The sequence below is a fragment of the Pinus tabuliformis genome, chromosome 9 (assembly GCF_031772625.1).
Source record: "Pinus tabuliformis cultivar Carrire ecotype Pingquan chromosome 9, CPIR1, whole genome shotgun sequence".
Taxonomy (NCBI): domain Eukaryota; kingdom Viridiplantae; phylum Streptophyta; class Pinopsida; order Pinales; family Pinaceae; genus Pinus; species Pinus tabuliformis.
In genome coordinates this window covers 1,333,152,917-1,333,174,344 of record NC_142307.1, presented here as the reverse complement: position 1 = coordinate 1,333,174,344, position 21,428 = coordinate 1,333,152,917, and the positions used below count along the sequence as shown (strand labels likewise).

Genomic DNA, 21,428 nt, shown 5'->3' with positions numbered 1-21,428 from the left:
ATACCTAACATGGGATTTCCACCATGTCAAGCTTGACTATCCATATGCACCTCTATTATCATAATTTTCTCTTCATCCAAAAAATGGTAAGTTTCTTAAATATGCTTCGACACTCTAAAGCCACACATCCCAATTAACAACATTCTTATTTCCATCAAAATGAGTAATATTGTCAATTGATTTGCGTCTAGATTAACTGAAAGATGTGACAACAACAAAACATTAGGAAACATACTAAATTTAAAAGTAGCCATCATTTCATTCATCACAACTCCATGTGATTCTCAACTATAAAACTAGGATATCAAGGTTTTGCATCTACATGGACTTTGTCAGCAATTGCACTTCCATAATTATGTGTTTCAAGTATGTCACTTACAAATACATGTTTGATGGATCTTTGGGCCATTAGAGCATGCCAGAAAATTTAATGACAACGAGTACACCTGCTATTAAAGCCTTATGACAATATGAGCTTTTACAAGAAAAGACAATAAATACATAGATTGGGACCCCTGAAACAATTTTTACAAGCTCATTGTATCCAGGTGATAGACAAGTATATAGTTCTGAGCCAATTACAAATAGTAACTTTAAGACCCTAAAAAAAGAGACTTGTTCATATCCGCCAAATATGTTCTTTTGAATATTTGAAATTTTAAGCTTTTAAAAACAAGTTTTCTTTACTAAAACTAAGGCGGGAGTTTCCTAGAGTGACAACGCCGTCATGTTGGCTGGAATGACACCCCTATTATATGTTAGCTAAAACTGCAACTCTACTATACATCATCTAGGAAGACATCCCTGCAATATGTCATTCAGCATATCAGGTGAAATCTGCTTGACGCTGCTACAGGTTCACTTTATCAACAGCTTGGAAAAAAAGGTATTCTTATATATATATATATCGTTGTGTGTCAACTGGGTGTAGGTTAAGTGGTTGTGAGGAAGTTCCCCACCCTGAGTTCAAATCCCACCATGTGACATGTTTGCCCTTAAGTCCACTGTTGATGAGCTATATATGATCTATTCATGAGTTGTTGTGCTGGCCTTATGCCCTAAATAATCTAGGGTTTACACTCAGGAGTCAGGACCATCCTTCAAAAGAGGGGGAGTGCCCAAGAAGTTTTCCCGAGGGCTTATTACCTGGAAAATAAAATAAAAAATTAAAATAAATAAAATGTTATATTTCTGTGTCGAATGTGATAAAAATGTTTGAACTTGTTCGCAATCATATTTAGAATTTGCAATCATCTGGGAATTTTCAATTTCTTGAAAATTCAGATTGGTCTCAGGATTCACTGACAGTTCATGATACTCTTCTTCTACAATGTCTTGACTACAAATAAGAAGCTTAAGCATCTATATTTCTACAGCATTTCTGCCACAGGGAAGAAGCTTCAGCGTATCCTATCACTATGTGTCTTCCGCACATCTTCTGTACATTGCCTCTTCATCAGTTGTATCTTCTATGTGACACATACAGATCCTTTTTCTGCAGGTTAAGGTGACTAGTTTTTTCCACTTCTGTCTATCAGGGCCGACTTTGTACTATGCACCAGCCAACTATGACCCAGACAGGCTGACTTCATTTTTTTCCTCCAGTTTTTTATTCTCACAAGGACTTGCAAGACATTTGAAGAATCACTACATTGGTAGCAACCAGATGCAGAGGTGCATGCCCGCTAATAAAGATACAAGGCTCCAACTTTGTGAAAGGATATGAGAATATTCCAGAGACTAGGACGTTAATTGAAAATTCTGGATGTTTTCCGATAAAGAGCAAGGCTGTAATATGGATTGGCATGTTTAATCAGTTACTAATAGAGAAAATTTACATTAATCAGAAAGCATTCACATTGGCAAATTACTCATATTTAAGAAAAAACGTTTATTAATGTTATCCTAGTACTAGCATAAAATGCAATTACATGCAACATTACATAAATGTGATTCAAGCAAGGATGGACTGGAATTAATGTCCAGTCACCAGTGGTGCCTATAAATACCATCACAAAGACCATATTACATTACCTTGATCCTTGGGAGGGAAGTACAGCTGGGCAAGCCAATTGCAATCTATATCTCATTTAAAAAGGAATGCTATTACCTTATTCCTTACGAAGGTGCACAGAAGGAGAGATCAATTTTACATTTATGACTTGAGATAACAAGCAATGCCACATAAATAAAAGTGATAGAAAATGAAAGAACTCTGAACCAACAATTCTTCAAGAATCACAAAGAAACAAAACCATGTACACCATTCAGGCTTACCTACAAAAAGGCAATAACCTATAAAAATGGATAGAATTTAAGCATTGACTAAATACTTGCAGATTAGGTAATCACAAATGTAAGTTTGCAACATTCATAATTAACTCAAGAGCTAGGAAACAAATTGTATAAAAATACAAGAACTAGACAAAAACTATATTTAAATAGGACATCAAACATTATTTCTGGATACCTAATCATGACATAAATATCTTGCTAATTTCCTATATTATAAATTCTACTGCACTATCTTATCTGTGAAGTAGTTAAAGACATAAACAAAACTGTATTATCAGAGTGATTACTTGCTAGCGTCAGTTCATGAATCGCTGCAGGTGATTCACAGTACAAGGGAGGGAGGCTTGGAAATCCTGTCAACATAACCTGCACAAGCCACTCGGACCCATTAAATAAAGTTTGGCCCATTTTACCCTCTTATAATAATGCTCTTGCTAGAAAGCCCTAATTACTAAAACAGGTTTACATATACAAAACATATCCAATTAAGGTAATAAATATGGAAAATGCAAAGGAAATTTTACTACATCTTGATGCAGGAAAATTCCAAACTTCTAGGAGAAAGAGTTTATGAGAGAGAATGAAAAAAATAATGTGTGCAAAAAACCAATGCCAACTCCATAAAAAGGACAGTAAAACTGTTGGGAATAAGATATGCAGGGCAATAAAATCATTCACATACATAATCAAGGGACACCGGAAGTTTGCACTCAAGAAACCCCAAAGGGAAAATTACTAAAGTTTATTCAATCATTCTATTTCCATGTTTATTTCTATTGTACAATAGGTCCCTTTATAAGTTTATCTAGAATAGGTGACCATAACAAATATTCCATATTTAGGATATTTAGTTCAACTATCTCCACAAATATCTCAAATCATTCCATGGGACCTGTTACCCACCAAAAGTGGGTAACCCATAAGAGAATTTTTTTCTCCGCATTTGTCAGCCAGCCAGCCAGCAGCTCTAAGATGGCGCACAGATAGCTTTACATCAGAGCTCTCCACCTATACTCCCATCAGTGCTCTCTCCCATCTGGCATGTTACTTGAAGGAAGGTGGGTCATCTATCGGAAGGTACACTAACCATTTTTGTAATCATGTGCTTTCATTTAATATTTTGAGGCATACTAATATGGATCACATGCCAAGCTGGATGATTGACAGCTCTTGATTGTGCCCTTGTTACCATGCTTCACCTACGGGGTTATCCTTTGCCCGTAGTCTAGTGCAACATCCCCTAAGGTCCTTCCTTTAGGAGAGGCACTAATAGGAGGCATTGATTGAAGTAGAGTGCCCAAGAAAACTATACTTGCCGCATTCCATGTCCCCCTTATTATCCACATCCATTCTTTGGGTTGATTGTCATTTCTAATTGGGATTGGCACCCTTTGTCCTCATCTATGAGTCGGGGACCAAATTTTTGCTCTAAGGGGTTGATGAAGCTAAAAGAAAGATAAAATCATATGAACTCACAAATAAAGAAAAAGAAAATGCAAAAGATGGCTTGGGTATAGTAAGTGCATGGGCAAAAGTTCTACCCCTTGCCATCACCTAGTTCCTCAACATCACATGTTTATCTAAAAGGAACTCTTGAATGCCCCAACCTCGATGAGCGATAAACTGCTACATCTTTAAGGGGTATTGGAAAAGCATAAGCAAGTTGGGCCTCCTAAGCTATGCAAGAAAGAAAGATAAATCATTAAAGCAAAAGGCACACTAGAAGGGTGGAAAAAGCAGGACGAGGAAATGGGCAACTCTATGTCTCCACGATTACCCCCTCTCCTCATTATAGCACTTAGAGACATTGGACCTCCTTCAGCAGATACCATGGATATGGTCATCTTCCTTGAAGTCTTGCCCATACCATCACCACTTTTATCACAAGTACCTATGGAATCTGGATTGATGGGTCTACCTGTGAAACGTCCTTCCCCTTGGGAGTTGGAAGCACCTAATAGGGCTAAAGGCATAATCAACCCTAGCAAAAATGTGGTAATTTGCTTACAAATCCCGAGCTAGAAAGACACTGGAAGAAAAGGTTTGTGTGGACTATTTTTTTGCCACTAAAATTGAATATGGTCCACTATGATACTTTAATGGTTTTTATCCCTAATGATGTTGATCTAACTTGACCTTGAGGGTATGTTTGAGGTGGTCCATTATATATGCAATAGAGATCCCTTGAGGGATGGCTTGACACCTCTCCAACATCATTTAAAGGATGTTGTGCGTAGTCTTGAGAGAAGATATGACTTTGAAACCCTAGCATTGCCCTCATGAAATGAGCGTTAGGCTTGTTGACCACACTTTGTCAACAGTCCAAGGAAGCAGAATGCAAAGATGAGAGGAAAATTTTTCAAAGTTCAAAGCCATCAAACAGCTCAATTTTATCATTGTAAACCCAATTTCTGCAAGTTATATTGTAAATGATGCTAGTATGAATGTTTAATTATGTAACAACACCTAGGTAAGCCTATGATTTTGGCAACGGATTTCATCTTAGGAAGTTTTCTAACCTCACTGAATTATGTGTGCTTCTAAACACGGATAATCGGCAGAGTTTTTCTTCCATCTTATACCCCAAAGCCTGGGTTGAATCTCTTAACAAGGTCTTAGGTGAGTCCTAGTGTTATATCAAGTCTTTTGTAAAAGTGTGTTTGGGAATAATTTAAACACATTTCATTAAATTATTTTATTACAAACCACTTGGTCTATACTAGATCATATTGTGTCGCGGAATTAGGTAATGTCATAAGTGTCGTCTATATGTGTAAAGGTGTATTCCCCCTTTGAGAGTTGAATTAATTGTAATATCTGATGTAAAAAATATTTTAGTGCATGGTCCCTCATACTTAGACACCATGGCTAAAATATTTGAGGGTGGAAAAAATATTAATCCCCTCTAGTGTCAATTAATTAATTTTTTTGGCTAAATTAAATAAAATCCTAAGCCAAAAAATTAATTAATTTTGAGTCAAAAAATATTTATGGAGAAACTAATTGCTCTCCAAGTGGAAAATAATAAAAAAATCGTGGGTCAAAGGAAAGTCAAATTTTGGAGGTCCCCCACCAAGGAAAAAAATGGATATTTTAAGAAAAATTGAGCCCTTGGACCTTGGTGGCTAAGTCAAAGTCAATTTTTTGAAGAAATTAATCAAAAATATTAATTTTTGGATTAACTAAAAGTGGGTTTTAAGAAAAATTCAAATTTTTCCTCAAAATTAAAAATTCGACCTTGGAGATTAAAAGATCATCAAGATATTTTCAACGGTCGAGATTATTTTGACAATGATCAAGCCAACTAGCCGTTATTTTCCACTTGGAGGGTTTTCTCCATATAAAGAAGTTATTGAGCTTCTATTCAACATCTTTGGATGATGTAAATTCTTAAATGTTGATATTAAGCTATTGCTCTGCTGGGAACATTTCTATATCATAATAGAAAGACTTTGGGGTTCAGTTCATGGTGTTTTTCTTCCTTTGATCCATGGTACGTGCTATCCTAAATTGTGTGAAAAATTTTATGAATTTGTTATTACATTTATCAGTGATAGGAGCATTCTATTGGTAAATTTTTATCTTAGGTGGTCTAATTCACCATATGATATAAAGATTCTACTTGAGGAAATTATAGAGATTTGCAGGTACTTTGGCCCTTGGGCTCCAAGTTCACAGGTTGTGGGGAAGAATCTATTATGTTTGGGATCTAAGATTTCTTTATGGTATTTTAATTTTGCAAGAGGGTTTTGACCAATATTCAAATTTTTCGAAAAATATATTCATTCACTGTTATTACTCAAAAAATTTTTCTCCAAAAAATTTTAATTTGCAAACATTGTATATTTGTAAATAATTTGTAAATTATTTTTAAGTCATTTGTTTTGCAACACTTGGGGTTTTAAATAATTTTGGGGTGTTGTTTTATTTTGTATATATATTAGGTTTTTTTTGCATTCTCTGATTTATTTGTGCAAGTGGACTTAAAATTCGCTCAATAATTTTTTTGAGGCAGATATAGGCCTAGAAAGGCAAGATCTAGCCTCCATTCAATTTTAGGCTCAGCATCTAGCATTTTTGCAGTGATTTTCTGGAGTTTTTTTTGTGTTGCAGGGGTTTCAATATTTTTTAGGCCTAGCCGTCTGCCTTTCTGCCTTAGACGTCACCCTTTTTGCCCTCCTAGGACCCTCAGCCCTCCCTTCTGGCCTAGTCGCAGCCCATTAAGGACATATCGTCAACCTTTAAGGCCTTTGGCCCTCTTCCTTGGCTAGCCGCAACCTCAGAGAGGCCTCGGCCTCCCTTTAGGAGAGCCATCCAGCCCCTTAGAGGCCTCAGCCCCTCTTTATTCCCCTACCGCAACCCTTTAGGGCTAAGCCGCAGCCCCTAAGTGGATTTCCCTCCAAGCCGCAGGCCTATTTGGGCTAGCAACTGCCCTTCTAGGGCTTTTAATCCCTAGTCGTAGGCCTTAGTGGCCATTCCCTTCCATCGTTGGGGTTTGTTGGGCTTCGTTGGGCTTCGTTGTGGGGTTTTGGCATCAAATCTCGGCATCTTCTTGTAGTTGCAGGCTTATGGTAAGGGTTTACATTGTTTTTCATCTCTAACACTTTGTATTTGCAACAATATTAAAACTAATTTGGTGGTTGCAGGTACCCAAGTTCATTGGAGGTCAAACTAGCCCTCAACTGAGCCTCCAGGCTTCTTGGTTTGCCTCTCTTCTCTTCGTCATTTTCTCTGTATTGCTACAGCCATTTATCCAGTCATATGAACTAAATAAAAATCATCAAAATTGACTAAAGATCATCTAATAATCACTCATATTAATTGGTTAATCATTAGAGCTATTGTGGCATTAATATTTTGGCACCTTGTTGGTTTATTAAGGACTGAATTACTAATTTTATGAATTATTTCAAGTTTGATATATGTTTTTTTGAGGTCTGATCTGAGCATAAAAAGTTTGATCTATAGTTTTCAAGCAGTCATATAATCAATTGGATATCATTGGAAGTTGAATGCATTGACTTTCTAGCTTATTTGTAGCATCTAGCATCATCTTTTGACTGTTGATATAAAATTGCAGACCTCTAAAATCAAGGTTGCAGAAGTGATAAATTGCATATAAGTCTCTAAAATTGGTTAATCAATTTTTTATAATTCATGATCATTCGTGGTTGAAGTGATTTGGGCTTAGTTTTGGTCATTGGCATCTAGTTTCACTCTTGCATTTACACACATAAGTGCTCTAATTTGATTGGTAATTTTGATGAAGTTTGCTCTAAGTGACATTGTGGATTAATGCTCTAAATTTCTCATTGCCAGTAGACTCATTGTTGAATTGGATATCTCTTGTGGATGCTATTGTTGTCTCTCTCATATATCTAATTGGCATATTGGCAATTAGTTAATTATAATCTTGAAGATTAAGAAGCACTATCTTGTATTGTTTATCTCTTGAGCTAATTGTCAATTGATATTACCGGCAACATTTTTTGGACACCATTGAGATTAAGCATTTTTCTATTGTGGTTGAGATTGTAATTCATCCAATGTTCAAGTACTTCATTAATGGTAATTGAAAGATCATTGTAATTGTATACTTAAGTAATTAAGTGATCTCACCTTAAGGGCACTCATCCATTTCTTGCACTTGTATACTATGATTAATATCTTGCATTAATTAATTCTATTGTGGTTGAGATTGTAATTCATCCAGTGTTCAAGTACTTCATTAATGGTAATTGAAAGATCATTGTAATTGCATACTTAAGTAATTAAGTGATCTCACCTTAAAGGCACTCATCCATCTCTTGCACTTGTATACTATGATTAATATCTTGCATTAATTAATCCACTTCCAAGCTTAAGCTTGGTCGATAGAAATATAGGCCCACTTTCTTCATCTAGCTTGAGGAGTCTAGAAACTCTTTAGTCGTTAACACGGTGACCTTGCATCGTCAGAGCCACAGTGTCTACAATGTCGAAGGCACCCAATGGTTAGAACGTAAGGGGAGGTATCGTTAACCAAGCCTTTGCTTGCTTCCCTTTGGCTTCTCTCTCACAACCTACTCTAGAGACTAGCTTCAAAACAGTTAAGAGGAAGGATACATTTAGAGTAGGCATCTAACTAGAATAAACCAAGACTTTGCATCTCACATAGGTTGTAGGATTTGCAATAGTGAAGCATCCTCAAGCAACAATTGTTCATCCAGTGACTTGGTAAATAATTTGTTTTAGGCAAATAATTGACTCCATTTAAGGCACTAGTCTTCCATGATAATCTAATCAAATCATTTAACTTGCTAACTCAACCAAGTTGCTAGGCCATTCAGTTGTGTCTCTCAGACTTGTTGGTTGCCAACAAGTCTCTCATCTTCACATTTCATAGGGACTACCCCACATAGCTTGTTGTAGGGAGACAGCTAGAACGGAAAGGGCAAGGATTAGAGTGACAACCCTCATCCTGAGCATTGTCGCATCTTGCCTGTACAGTTTGGGGGACAACAGGGCTTTGATTTGCCTCCACATGGTTGTATACCCCATGCTACACCTCCAAATGTTGAAAAGTTGAGCCAGGAAGCCAAGTCCTTGGCTTGTTAAATGATGTGTCCAGATGGACCCAGGATGCCCCCAAGATGGACTTGAACCTATTTGATAGATGTTGCCTTGTTCTAGAGCCCAAATGATGATCGAGATCACTGAGATGATTTGGGAGCGCTAGCACACCATGTAGCCAATGCCTACCCCTGAGGTAGCCACATCATCCCTACATGGCCTAGAAAGGTGACATGAGCCTCCTTGATGATGATCGAGATCACTGAGATGATTTGGGAGCGCTAGCACACCATGTAGCCAATGCCTACCCCTGAGGTAGCCACATCATCCCTACATGGCCTAGAAAGGTGACATGAGCCTCCTTGATGATGATCTCATGGTGGAGGAGATGTTACTTGGAGATGTACTCATGCACTTTGAACCTTAAAGTGAGAAGCACTCATTGACCCACTATGTCACTTGCTTGATAGAGATTGTCCATTCTAGGAGGATGATGTCATGTTGGAAATCATTTATTCCCACGAGTGGGAGATTTTAATGTATTTCTTATGTTTTAAAGCTATCTTAAGGTCAACTTGTGACCTTTACGCCTAGTTGAATGCTACAAGCAAACTTTTAGGGTTTTTGTTGTAAAATTATGAAAAGTGACTTGGTTGCCCACATATAAATAGAGGGAAATCACTTTCATCTATCATCATCACATTTTGATTCACTACTCTCTCTCTTAAGGAGTGCACACTAATTCTCTTATACTTTTATCTTGGATGCAATGGACATTTAATGGAGGAAATTTTTTGCATGGAGAGACTTGTTTGGGATTGAAGTGACTCTTGTTGGAATTGTGTAAGTTTATTCCCATTTTCTTCCATTTCGCATGCTATATTTCTAAAATTAGAGTTTCTATTGTGCCATATTAAAAAGTGTAACATCTTTCTTGCAATCTTGATTATTTTATGGTATGTAAAATTTGTCTATCAACAATCCATCAAAGGAACTTGTTGCATGCATTTGTTGATCTTAAATCTCCCATATAAAGAAGTCACAAGGTTATCCAAGAGAAAAATTTCAATCTTCCACCCTCTTCATCCAAGGTCCTCTATCATAGACCTTGCCCTAATTGACTCCATTGCCTAATTGAGAGAAGGCACTAGTCTAGTTACGGTGATCATATGAAATATCTACTTCTTTTCCTAATTTATTGGTAGCTAAGGTTAGGGTTTGGTTTTAATTCGCAAGTCATGGTAAGTTTGCATCTATATGTCATTATTCTATTGATAAAGAATGCATTTCATAATTTTAAAAGGCAAAATCTAGAATTAATTGCATTTTTATCCCCAAATTAGGATTCATGTCTAGGCTTCTATTGTTGTTTTATGCATATTAAACCATTAGAAAACATAGAAGTTTCCTTTTCCCTACCTTACCTCTTGATAACCTTTAAAAATTTATTGAATCTATCCCTTGAGGTTATTTTCTTAGCTATCATATCCTTTTGCATGTTGTGAACCTACATATCACAAAAACCCTAGTTTATAACAACCCTCTACTAGTCCAATGGGGTTGGTGGAATGTGTGCTTGATTGCTTGTATCTCTTATCCTGATCATCAAGGCCTTGCCAATACCTTCCTTTATAACCATGAGACCTTTAGCACCCCAATGCCCCTATTTATTAAAGACCTTGTTGGGTGATATCATTAAGGAAGCCTCCCTTGTTGGGATAACATCCACCACTAAATTGTGGGAGAGAGGCCACCAAGGTGACAGCTTTGTTTCCATAAGGAATAGGTTGCTTAATCTAACTTTGAATTAGGCCTGCTAGACCCTCCTTGCCCTTGTTCTTAGTTTTGGGCGTACACAATTAACCTTAGCGTACTACATTACATTTATGTAAGCACATACTTCACACATTTATATTCACAAGTATGAGTTATTCCATCATACACCCAATTAACAAATATTTGTGATTCAATCCTCATTTCTCCTAGTCTCGTATATCTTCAATTCTTTAATTGGTCCAATCAATCTTCTTCAAACTTTTTCAATCTTCTGCAATCTTGTCTTTGATCTGCACCTTTTGCTTTTTGCATTCTTCATCTTTGGTCTTCTTTAATCTTTCTTCAATGTTCATCTTTATGATTTCTTTTCACTCGATCATGTCCTTGTAAACTATACACATGTTGTTTAAGTCTATAAAAAATTCACCATCCACTAGAATACATGGGTCACTAGCTATTATATCCATTTTTTCTCTAGAAAACTTTTTCTCTTAAACAGTGTCTCTAAAGTCAATTAGTAACTTCTTCAACGAAATTTAGCATCTCTCTCGCATGTAACTTGTTCTTTCAATCTGTATGCACAACCTTCAGTAACACCATCAATAATAAATTTCCACATGCAACAAGTTCCCCTCATCAATCAAAGCACTGGAACCAAACAAGTGAAACAAAAGCCTCTTGACCCAACCCCTACTCCTAGAGTAGCTCCACCAAAACTCGCCATGGAGGAAATGCAAAGAAAGATTCATCAAAGGGAGTGGGTGACCTACCAAAGAAGGGGAGATCAACCATAATCATGCTAATTCCCTAGTTGAATTGAAGAACTTCATTACTTGCTTGGGCATGTCTAAGCTCTTTCCATATCATTATAGTCAACTAGTGAAGAATTTACCGCGGTAGATATAATTGATACCTTTTTATCTCCAACTCACAAGTGATGCCCATAACAACAATTTTGGCGACACTAGTGGAGGAATTCGTGTGGGAAACCCACCCCTCAATTCAAAGTCTATCTCACTCTCATCCTCCTTCAAGATGTATATTTGAAGCATGGAAAGGTAAGGCACATTATATTGATCTACAGTTCCACATTGATACTTTTATTCCACACACTAATCAAAAAATTCTTCTGGAGCAATTCATGTGGTTGAGGCAAGCTTGCATCTTTCAAACCTCATTACACAATGTTAAATAATACCTAAGTTACCAAATCCGGCACATGGGGGTCTAGGATCCGCGAATCCGATCCGTATCGGCCTTGATCCGTCCAGGAAATGGCGACGTTGTGGATCATTAATTATTGGAAACGGATCCCGTGTTGAGGAAACGGATCCTGTATTTAGGAAATAGATCCTTTGTTGACAAAGACCGGATTTCAATTTAATTTCAATGCGGTTTTTAGTTTTAGGGTTTTTTGGTGGCTAATTCGATGAAGTAGTCCATGTTTGTCTTATTCCATGAGTTTGTCAGTCGCACTTGCTCAATTGCAGACATCAACAACGCAACAGACATTCGCCAAGCAACGATCATCGCACCTGCTCAATTGCAAACAGCAACAACCCAACAGATATTCTCCAAGCAACGACCCCACTCAAGTTTGGAATTCGTCAACAATTTTTACGACAATTATTTTTTAAATCTCCATTAGGGTAAGGTAGGAACTCTCTCAAGTCTGTAGGAACGACACCGTCGTCCGTGGAGGTGTAAACTCGCCTCCCTGTCCGCCTACCTGCCTGCCTTCCTACCTTACTTGTCCTGCATGCCTGCCTTACCTTACCCTTACAGCTTGTCATTGTTTTGTGCGGTGCCTATCCCCCCACCTGCCTACCTTACCTTACCCTTATAGTGTGTCACTGTGTTGTGCAACGTGCCTCTATCCGTCGGACAGAGCAAAGAGTATTATAATGTAACATTATAATTATTTCTTATATCATATGTTTAAATTATAATACCAATGCTTAATGTTTAAATACCTGTAATGCAAATCATTTCTTATATTATATGTTTAAATTATAATTATTTAAATTTTTTAAAATTTGTCAGGAGGCTTATATACTTTTATGTAATAAGAAATAATAAGAATGTTGAATATTGTAAATTATAATTATTTATAATACAGTATTATAATTTATAATATATATTCAACATTGGATGTATTCATAGTATAGCCTCCTGAGAAAGACAAAGATTATAATACAGTATTATAATACATTCAGCATTGGATGTATTCATAGTAGAGCCTCCTGAGAAAGACAAGAAGTTATAATAATATAAGCCTCCTGAGAAATTATTTCTTATATTATATGTTTAAATTTTTATAACATAATTAATTAAATGTTTCCTAGTATTTTTAATTTTAAATTTTTATGTATTTTAATTTTTTATTTTGTCTATTCATAATAGTTTGAATTTTGGATACCTATGGAAATGGAACCATCAAGCAAAGTGAAAGAGAAAACATCACAACAAACCCAAAATCTCTTTTATGGCAGTATGTGAAGATTATTGGAAAAAATTCTGAAGGTGGTTCATATAAATGGAAGTGCAATGAATGTCAAGATATCAAAAATGGTTCATATACCAGAGTGAAGGCCCATCTCATTGGACAAACTAACACAGAGGTGCAAGTATGCGTCGGGCCAAAAGATGCAAATGGCAAACCTAGCCAAGGTTTGAGTCCTGCAAAAATTAAATTATATGCGTTGATAGGAAGCTTGCTAAGGGAAAACACCCTATGCAAATCTCTACAACTAGGCCTCCATTGCCATCTAGTCACAACTAATAGAAGGCCCACTCTAGGCCCTCTTGAAACAACTTTCAATAATCAGGGTAGAGACACAGTTGACGAACATGTAGCTCGTTGCATCTATGCAACTGTGCTAACATTCAATTTGGTGTGTTCCCCTTATTGGCAAGAAATGATTAAGGCAGTTAATGAAGCACCAAAAGGGTATAAGAGCCTTGGATATGAAAAAGTTTGCACCACTTTGTTGGCATCATAGAGACAATTCGTGGATAAACAGCGACATTCAATTCGGGATACTTGGGAAAAAACAAGGGTGTCCATCATTTCTGATGGATGGAGAGACCAAAGAAACCGCCCATTACTTAATGTTATTGCAATATGCCCCCAAGGGGCAATGTTTTTTAAGGTTGTTGATTGCAGTGGAATAGAGAAAGATGCATCTTTCATATCCACAATTCTTATTGATGCAATAGAAAATGTGGGGCCACATAATGTTGTCCAAGTCATTACGAACAACGCACAGGTTTGTAGAATTGCAAGTTTGATTGTGGAGGGTCGATACAATCACATCTTTTGGACTCCATGTGTAGTGCATTCATTGAACCTTATGCTTGCCAAGATTGGTGAGATTGAATGGATTAATGAAATATATGTAGTAGTAAAAGAAATCCAAGTGTTCATAATCAATCATTCAATGTCCCAACCCATATATCGAGGTTTTGCAAAGTTGGAGATACTGAAGGTACTCTTTTTTTAATCAATATTATTTGTATTGGAAATTCTTAATTTTAATTACAAATTTATATATGATTTCTCATTTCACATTTAACGTTTTGAAACTTGTAGGTTACTAAAACCTGTTTTGCCTCCCACGCTCTTGTCATAAAGAGGCTTGTGGAGGTGAGACAAACATTACAAGCAATGGTCATTAACCCTCTTTGGGAATCATGGAGGACTTCCACTTCTGATAGAGGGAAAAAAATCAAGTCCATCATTCTTGATGACACATGGTGGGAGAAGGTCCAATACCTTTTACGATTTATTGAACCAATCTTGACCTTGATCGAGACATTTGACACAGATACACCTTGCTTGGGGTAAGTTTATGAAAACATTAATAGTATGTTGGAAAGAATGGGGGAAATTAGCAAGGCAAGTGAAAATGACCCTTTTGAAAAAATTTATTATTTACTGTAGGACATAGTTACCGAAAGGTGGAACAAAATGACCACACCATTACACCTTTTATTATAATTCCAAAATTGTCTGTACCTGGTAGAATAGCGCCAAACAAGGATTCCAAAGTGGTACAAGGATACAAGACAGCTTTGAGGAAAATGTATAGAGATGTGGGAGTTGCAATGTAGGTACATTAAGAATTTGGAGGATTGTTAGCTTTTCAGATCCAGTAGCTATGGATGATCGAGGGAATCTTAACCTATTACTTGGTGGGAATAACATTCATCTCTCGACTCTAGCCACTAGGTTGTTATCACAGGTTGCTAGTTCCTCATCAACTGAGAGGAATTGGAGTAGATATGGCTTCATCCATTAAGTGAAGCGAAACACGTTGGGAGCGGCAAAGGCTGAGGATCTTGTGTATGTCCATTCCAACCTCCGTCTTCTATCACATGTTGAACCAAAGTATAAACAAGGTTCGAGCAAGATGTGGGATGTGGAGCCTGATATTTTTGATTTGAACTTGACACTATATGCCATGACTCACCTCAACCTACTTGAGGATATTGTTCCACTGCCATTCCAGCCTACTGATGCAACTTCCTACATTCTAGGAACCCCATCATCTATTCATGATGTAGAGTTGCAATATGCAAAAGAAAATGTAGTTAAACCGACTGCACATTATGATATTAGTAGAGTGATCATGGATGAGACACTCATTTTTGTGCTTACTATTATCATTTATGATATTATCCTTTTTGTATGAGGGAGGATGCATCATTTCAATGTTTCAATCTTCATATTTATAATATATCTAATGGTTTCAGTTCTAAATGTTGTGATTTATATATGAGTTTGATTTTTGAACTCTAAAAGTGTTCTTTTTAATTTAAAAAATATTATTATATTTTTTGTACTTGACATATCCTTGTCGTATCTGGATCTTGGATTTTCAAAAATCTAGCAAATCTGGATTCGTATATGTATCCTGCTAACTTAGAATAATACACATTTAACACATCAATCATGCAGAAGCTTAGGAACCTCTAGGCACCAATCAACACCAATAATTTCAGCATTCTTCTTAGCAACGACAGGAGCCTTACCCACTCTTTAGGATCTCCATCACTCGATAGATATCACTAATAATCCAAACAGGATATTTTTTAAGGATTCAAATATTATGCCCCGTATAGTATTATAAGCAATTATTCTAGCTTGCAAATTCATACATATAGAATGTAGGAAAAAAATCAATAAAAAATGTAATTTACCATTAAAAATGGTAATTTTTTGGCAAATATCATCAATTTAATCATATATATGTAAAAAAAAATAGGTGAATTTTTAACCAAATGGGTGAATATTTTTTTCATAAAATGTCCAAAAAATAGCCAATTAGCGAAAGTTCGCCCTTAAAAAATTCTTTGCACCCCAAAGATGATTTTTCCTTAGTCATTGTTTCACTTGACCCATGTATCCGAACTGTGTATCCAAACAGCTTAGACTCCCTTAAAATATGACTTTTCTACCCAAAGCACAGATTTGAACAAAAAATAACAATCAACGCTTCTCTAGTGTGACTTTGGAATGACAACTAGTATGTCATGCTCTGGCCTATTACAAAGAGGAATGTAACCTCTAGGTAAATCAATACACACCTCTTTCTTTAAAAACAAATCTTATTACCAATAACCAACTCTATCACAATCTCACTTCTTTAAGACCTTCAATGGATCACAAACATGGATCTCTAATTCCAAAAGCTGGGAATTAGATATGCATAACAATAAAATCATTTGCATACATAAGCAAGGGGCACCAAGAGTTTGCACTCAAGAAACTTCTAAAGGGGAGATTTGATTTAAACATTCCTTTCCCGTGTGTATATCTATTGTACAATAGGTCCTTTTATATAGCATAGGTGGTGACCATAACAAATATGCCATATTTAAGATATTTAGTTCAACCATATCCAAACTATCGCCATAGTTACCTCAACTCATTCCACGAGATCCTCATCTCCAACTTCTCTCCCTCTCATTCTTAGTTTGGTATGTAGACATTTATGCTTGGTCTACAACATTACATTTATGCAACCTTATTTTTCTATGTGGTTCACTGTCCCCATAGATCGTTCACCACTATGTCCAGAATAATTGTACTAGAAAGATCTACCCGAAAGGATCATTTCATGTCAACTCAACCACAGAGCCTGACCCCAAGAGTGTCGAGAGAATTGAACTTGTGACCTCTCAATGGCAAAGGTTCTTTAACAATGGGTGTTGAAGAAAGTGTAACTAGGTTCGGTCTTCATAAATATGAAATGTACTTTTGATTCTTGTATTTTGTAAAAGAAAGAAAAATGATTATTATTATTATTGAGTGTGGGTTTCTTGCCCAAGAAATTTGTTTTGTAGGTCAAGCACTAATTGAAAGTGCCTCTAGGGTTGTCCTAGGTCAAGAAGTCAAATAGGGACATTGTCATAATATGAAGACCCCATCGAGCATCTTGTAAATTGTAAAAAGAATTATTTTTGTATTTTACTGAGCCTTCCAAGACCAAGTTGGTTTGCCAGCCTGTCAAGTCGGCCTAGAAGCTAGAATTCGTACCCGTGGAAGACCTATATATAGGAGACAGTTTGACCTCACTTGGACACATTCATTCCTCTCTCTCTCTTATGTGAAGGAAGAAGCAGAAAAGGGCAGCGAAGAATGCAAAAGAAGGAGAAGAAGTGTTTTGGGTTTCTCTTTCTCTCCATGCGTGCGAAGAAGAGGACTGAAATTCTGCAACTTTTCACTAGGGTTTTTGTTGTCGGGCTAGGGTTCTGTTGTGGAGGTTCAATTTGGTGAAAAAGAGCTGAAGGAAGGACCAACAAAGTCCCCTTCTATATCCAGAAGACAAATTAGGTCAACCGAGGCAACTAGAGGCAAAGAAGAAGCAGTTCTAGTCCACACGTGTGAAGTAGCAGTTGTTGTCGGGGGGGCGAAATTGCAGATCTGCAGTTAGAACTTAGGATCGAAAAGTCGTTGCTGGAGGTCGAAGTAGTGTTGTCGAAAGAGATTTTGCTGGATTTGGAAAGCAATGAAGCAAGCACATTCTTGAGAAGCTGATCTTGGTCTTGGAAGGGCTTCAGTGTTGGTCAAGGGTCTTGGTATTCGTCAATAAAGAATCTATAAGAAGAGATTGAAGGGTTTTCCTCTCAAGAGGAGAGGTTTTGCCCTGGCTTGGAGCCTACATCTTGTGTACTTGTATCTTGTTGATCTTCTTGTTTTGGTAGTTGTTTGATGATTGAAGAACACACTATAATAATAAGAAGAAGAAGATAATCCTAATAAGTAAAAAGACATCACAAGCAATTATCATAGTTAGAAGAATCATTAATGTCATCTTGCCTTAGATTCTTCAACATGGTATCAGAGGTATGGTTCACACAAGGCATGAAGAAGGTCAACTCTATTATGAAGAAGCTTGAAAAGAAGTGTTCATCATTAGCAAGTCTCATCAAGCAAAGTTTCAAGGCAGTATGGAATAGTCTCTTCTCTTCCAAAGATCTCAAATCTTCAAAGAATGAAGGATTGTTCTCAACCCTCACCGGAACATTTCAAGATGAAAATATATGGGTGATAGATAGTGGAGCTTCAAGACACATGACTGGATATCACAAACAACTCAAAACCCTATCCAAAGGGAAGTCCTCATACTCTATGGATCTTGGTGACAACAAGAGCTATCCAGTAAAAGGCATTGGATATACATCAAATGAGCTGGAAGGAGGAGGTAACATTCATCTCAACAACATTCTATACGTTCCAGGTTTGTGCAAAAATCTTATTTTTGTTTCATCATTAGAAGAAAAAGGAGATAGAGTTGCTTTTATAGATGGTAAAGTAGTGGTTTGGATTAAAGATTCTAGCAATGAAAAAGCTAGAACCATTGGAGTTCGAGAAGGAAGACTCTACATACTCTCATCTCCTCTAAATCAAGCACTTGTCCACATTGAGATAAGTCTGTTTAAACTTTGGCATAGAAGATTGGGCCATCTTCATTACAAGATCTTGCCAACTCTGAACTCCATTGTAAATGGGATACCAAATATCAAAGAAGACCGTGGAGGAGTCTGCAAAGGCTACGCTCTGAGAAAGAATGCAAATAGTACATCTAGAGCTCAAGAGATTCTAGATCTCATCCACTCTGATGTGTGTGGTCCCATGTCTAAATCACTTGGAGGTCATCTATATTATGTTACTTTCATTGATGATCATTCAAGGAAAACTTGGGTTTCTTTACTTAAATCCAAGGACGAAGTATTCATAAATTTTCAAGAATTCAAGGCAGAGGTAGAAAATCTTACAGAAAGAAAGATAAAGATTCTAGGGTCAGACAATGGAGGCAAATATACTTCCAAATAACTCATTGCTTTCTGTAAGGAGGTTGGGATTAAGAGGGAGCTTATAGTTCCATACAATCCCAAGCATAATGGAGTAGTTGAACGAAAAAATAGAGCTATAGAAGAAAGTGTTAAGGCTATGCTCCATGATCAAGATCTACCAAAATTTCTATGGGGAGAAGCAACGAAGACTACAGTATACATTCAAAATAGAAGTCCTCATTGGTCACTTGGCAATATAATTCCAGAAGAAGTCTTCACTAGGAAGAAACCAAATATTGATCATCTTCGGATATTTGGGTGTCCTATGACAAAAGAAAGAAGCTAGATCCCGCAAGCAAGAAAGGAATATTTGTTGGATATAGCAACTCTTCCAAGGCTTACAGGATCTACATAAAGGAAGGACGTCAAAAATAAGTAAGCAAAGATGTAATTTTTTATGAGAGCATTGCCTTCAAGAAATCCAAAGATCTCCCGTCTGATTTTGATGAGGAGGATCTTCCTATGTTTGAGGAAGAAGTTAATAAGGAAGAAGAAGTCTCTCATCATGAAGAAGAAGGTCCTAGTGAACCAATCTCTCTCCCTGAAAGAAGAAAGAGACCTAATTGGTTAACTTCTACACTTCAAGAAGCAGAATGTCACACTGCAAGAGGAAGATTCAGGGAGAGCAAGAAACCGAAAAGGTACTCAGGATGTGCAGCATACATGTCGAAGTTCATTGAAGGTGAACCTTCCACTTTCGAAGAAGCAGCCAAACACTAAGAATGGAAGAATGCAATGAATGAGGAATACCAATCTATTATGAAGAATGGAGTCTGGGAAATTGTCCCAAGACCGGAAAACAAATCAGTGGTAACCTCTAAGTGGTTGTATAAGATCAAGCGTATTGCAGATGGAAGCATAGATAAATTCAAGGCTAGATTCGTGACTCGAGGCTCCTCTCAGGAAAAGTCATTGACTATGAAGAGACCTTTGCTCGAACAGGCCATAGCAAGGTATACCACATTCTGATCTTTGATATCTCTGGCAGCATCAATGGGATGGAAGGTATATCAAATGGATGTCAAAACAACATTCTTGAATGGTACCATAGATGAAGAAGTCTACATACATAGAACAACCATTGGGATTCGAAGTAAAGAATAGAGAACCTCGTGTGTGCAAATTGAAGAAGGAACTTTATGGCCTCAAGCAAGCTCCTAGGGCATGGTATGCTAGAATGGATGCATACTTGCAAAGGTTGGGTTTTAGGAAAAGCACAGCAAATCCCAATCTCTACATCAAAGTAGAGAATGATGAACCTATCATCATTCTTCTATGTGTGGATGATCTTCTATTAACTGGTAATGAAGAAAGAATTCAAGAGTGTAAGAAAATGCTAGCAACAAAATTTGATATGAAGGATCTAGGACTTATGCATTATTATCTAGGATTGGAAACATGGCAGGAACCGAATGAAATCTTCATGGGACAAGGAAAGTATGTGATCGAGCTATTGAAAAGGTTTAATATGATGGAATGCAAACCCATGACAACTTCGATGATCACAAACTTGAAAATGTTAAGGAATTCTTAATCCAATCTAGTGGATCCTACTAAGTACAAACAACTGATTGGCTCCCTGATGTATCTGGTGAATACTCGGCCAGATATATGTTTTGCAGTAAATGTTCTCAATCAATTTCAAATGGAGCCGAGACATGATCATTGGATAGCTTCCAAGCATATACTAAGATATTTGCAGGGAACCGTCCTTTACTGCCTGAAGTATGAAAGAGGAAAAGATGTTCATCTTAAAAGATTTAGTGATTCTGATTGGGGAGGCAGCAAGACGGATGGAAGAAGCACTATAGGCGGATGTTTTAGCTTGGGATCCTCCATGGTCTCTTGGATGAGCAGAAAGCAAGAGACAGTGGCTTTGAGTAGTGCTGAGGTTGAGTACATTGCAGCCTAGAGCAGGGAAGCGATCTGGTTAAGGAAGATATTATCTAATCTGTTTGCAGGACCGTTGGATCCTACCATAATACATTGTGATAATACCAGTTGTATAAGACTGTCTGAGGACCCGATATTTCATGGAAAGACGAAGCACATAAACAAGTACCACTACATTCGAAAGTTGGTACAAGATGGTGTACTAATGGAGTATATCCCCACCGATGATCAAACTGCTGATATTTTGACAAAATCTCTTCCCAATAAGAAGCTTGTGTATTTTAGAAACAAGCTTGGATTGGTTGACATATCTTCCCTAGTTGAGAGGGAGAGATAGACACATCATTCTTGTCTTCATTTTGGAAGAAAGAATGGAGGATTGAGTAATCATCTGGCATTTGATACTCTTTGAGGATGTGGTAGGACATCCAAGATAAGAGTAGGCAAGAGGACCGATATTCTTTGAGGGCTAGGGACCCAAGATAAGAATAGTCCTAGAAGGTCATACTCAGTGAACACCCGGGTGGGTATGTACCTTAAGAGACAATGAT

The 21,428-nt window shown here is 37.0% G+C and overlaps 1 protein-coding gene across 1 annotated transcript in view; it reads right to left on the bottom strand.

Annotated features, from left to right (window-relative positions):
• The window catches only part of RPN12A (regulatory particle non-ATPase 12A), a 118,449-nt gene that overhangs the window by 88,386 nt on the left and 8,635 nt on the right, over positions 1 to 21,428 (bottom strand). Inside the window, exon 2 of the mRNA XM_089438051.1 lies at positions 2,583 to 2,661. Within this exon, the coding sequence (XP_089294177.1) occupies positions 2,583 to 2,661 (79 nt within the window). The remainder of the gene's footprint in view (positions 1 to 2,582; positions 2,662 to 21,428) is intronic.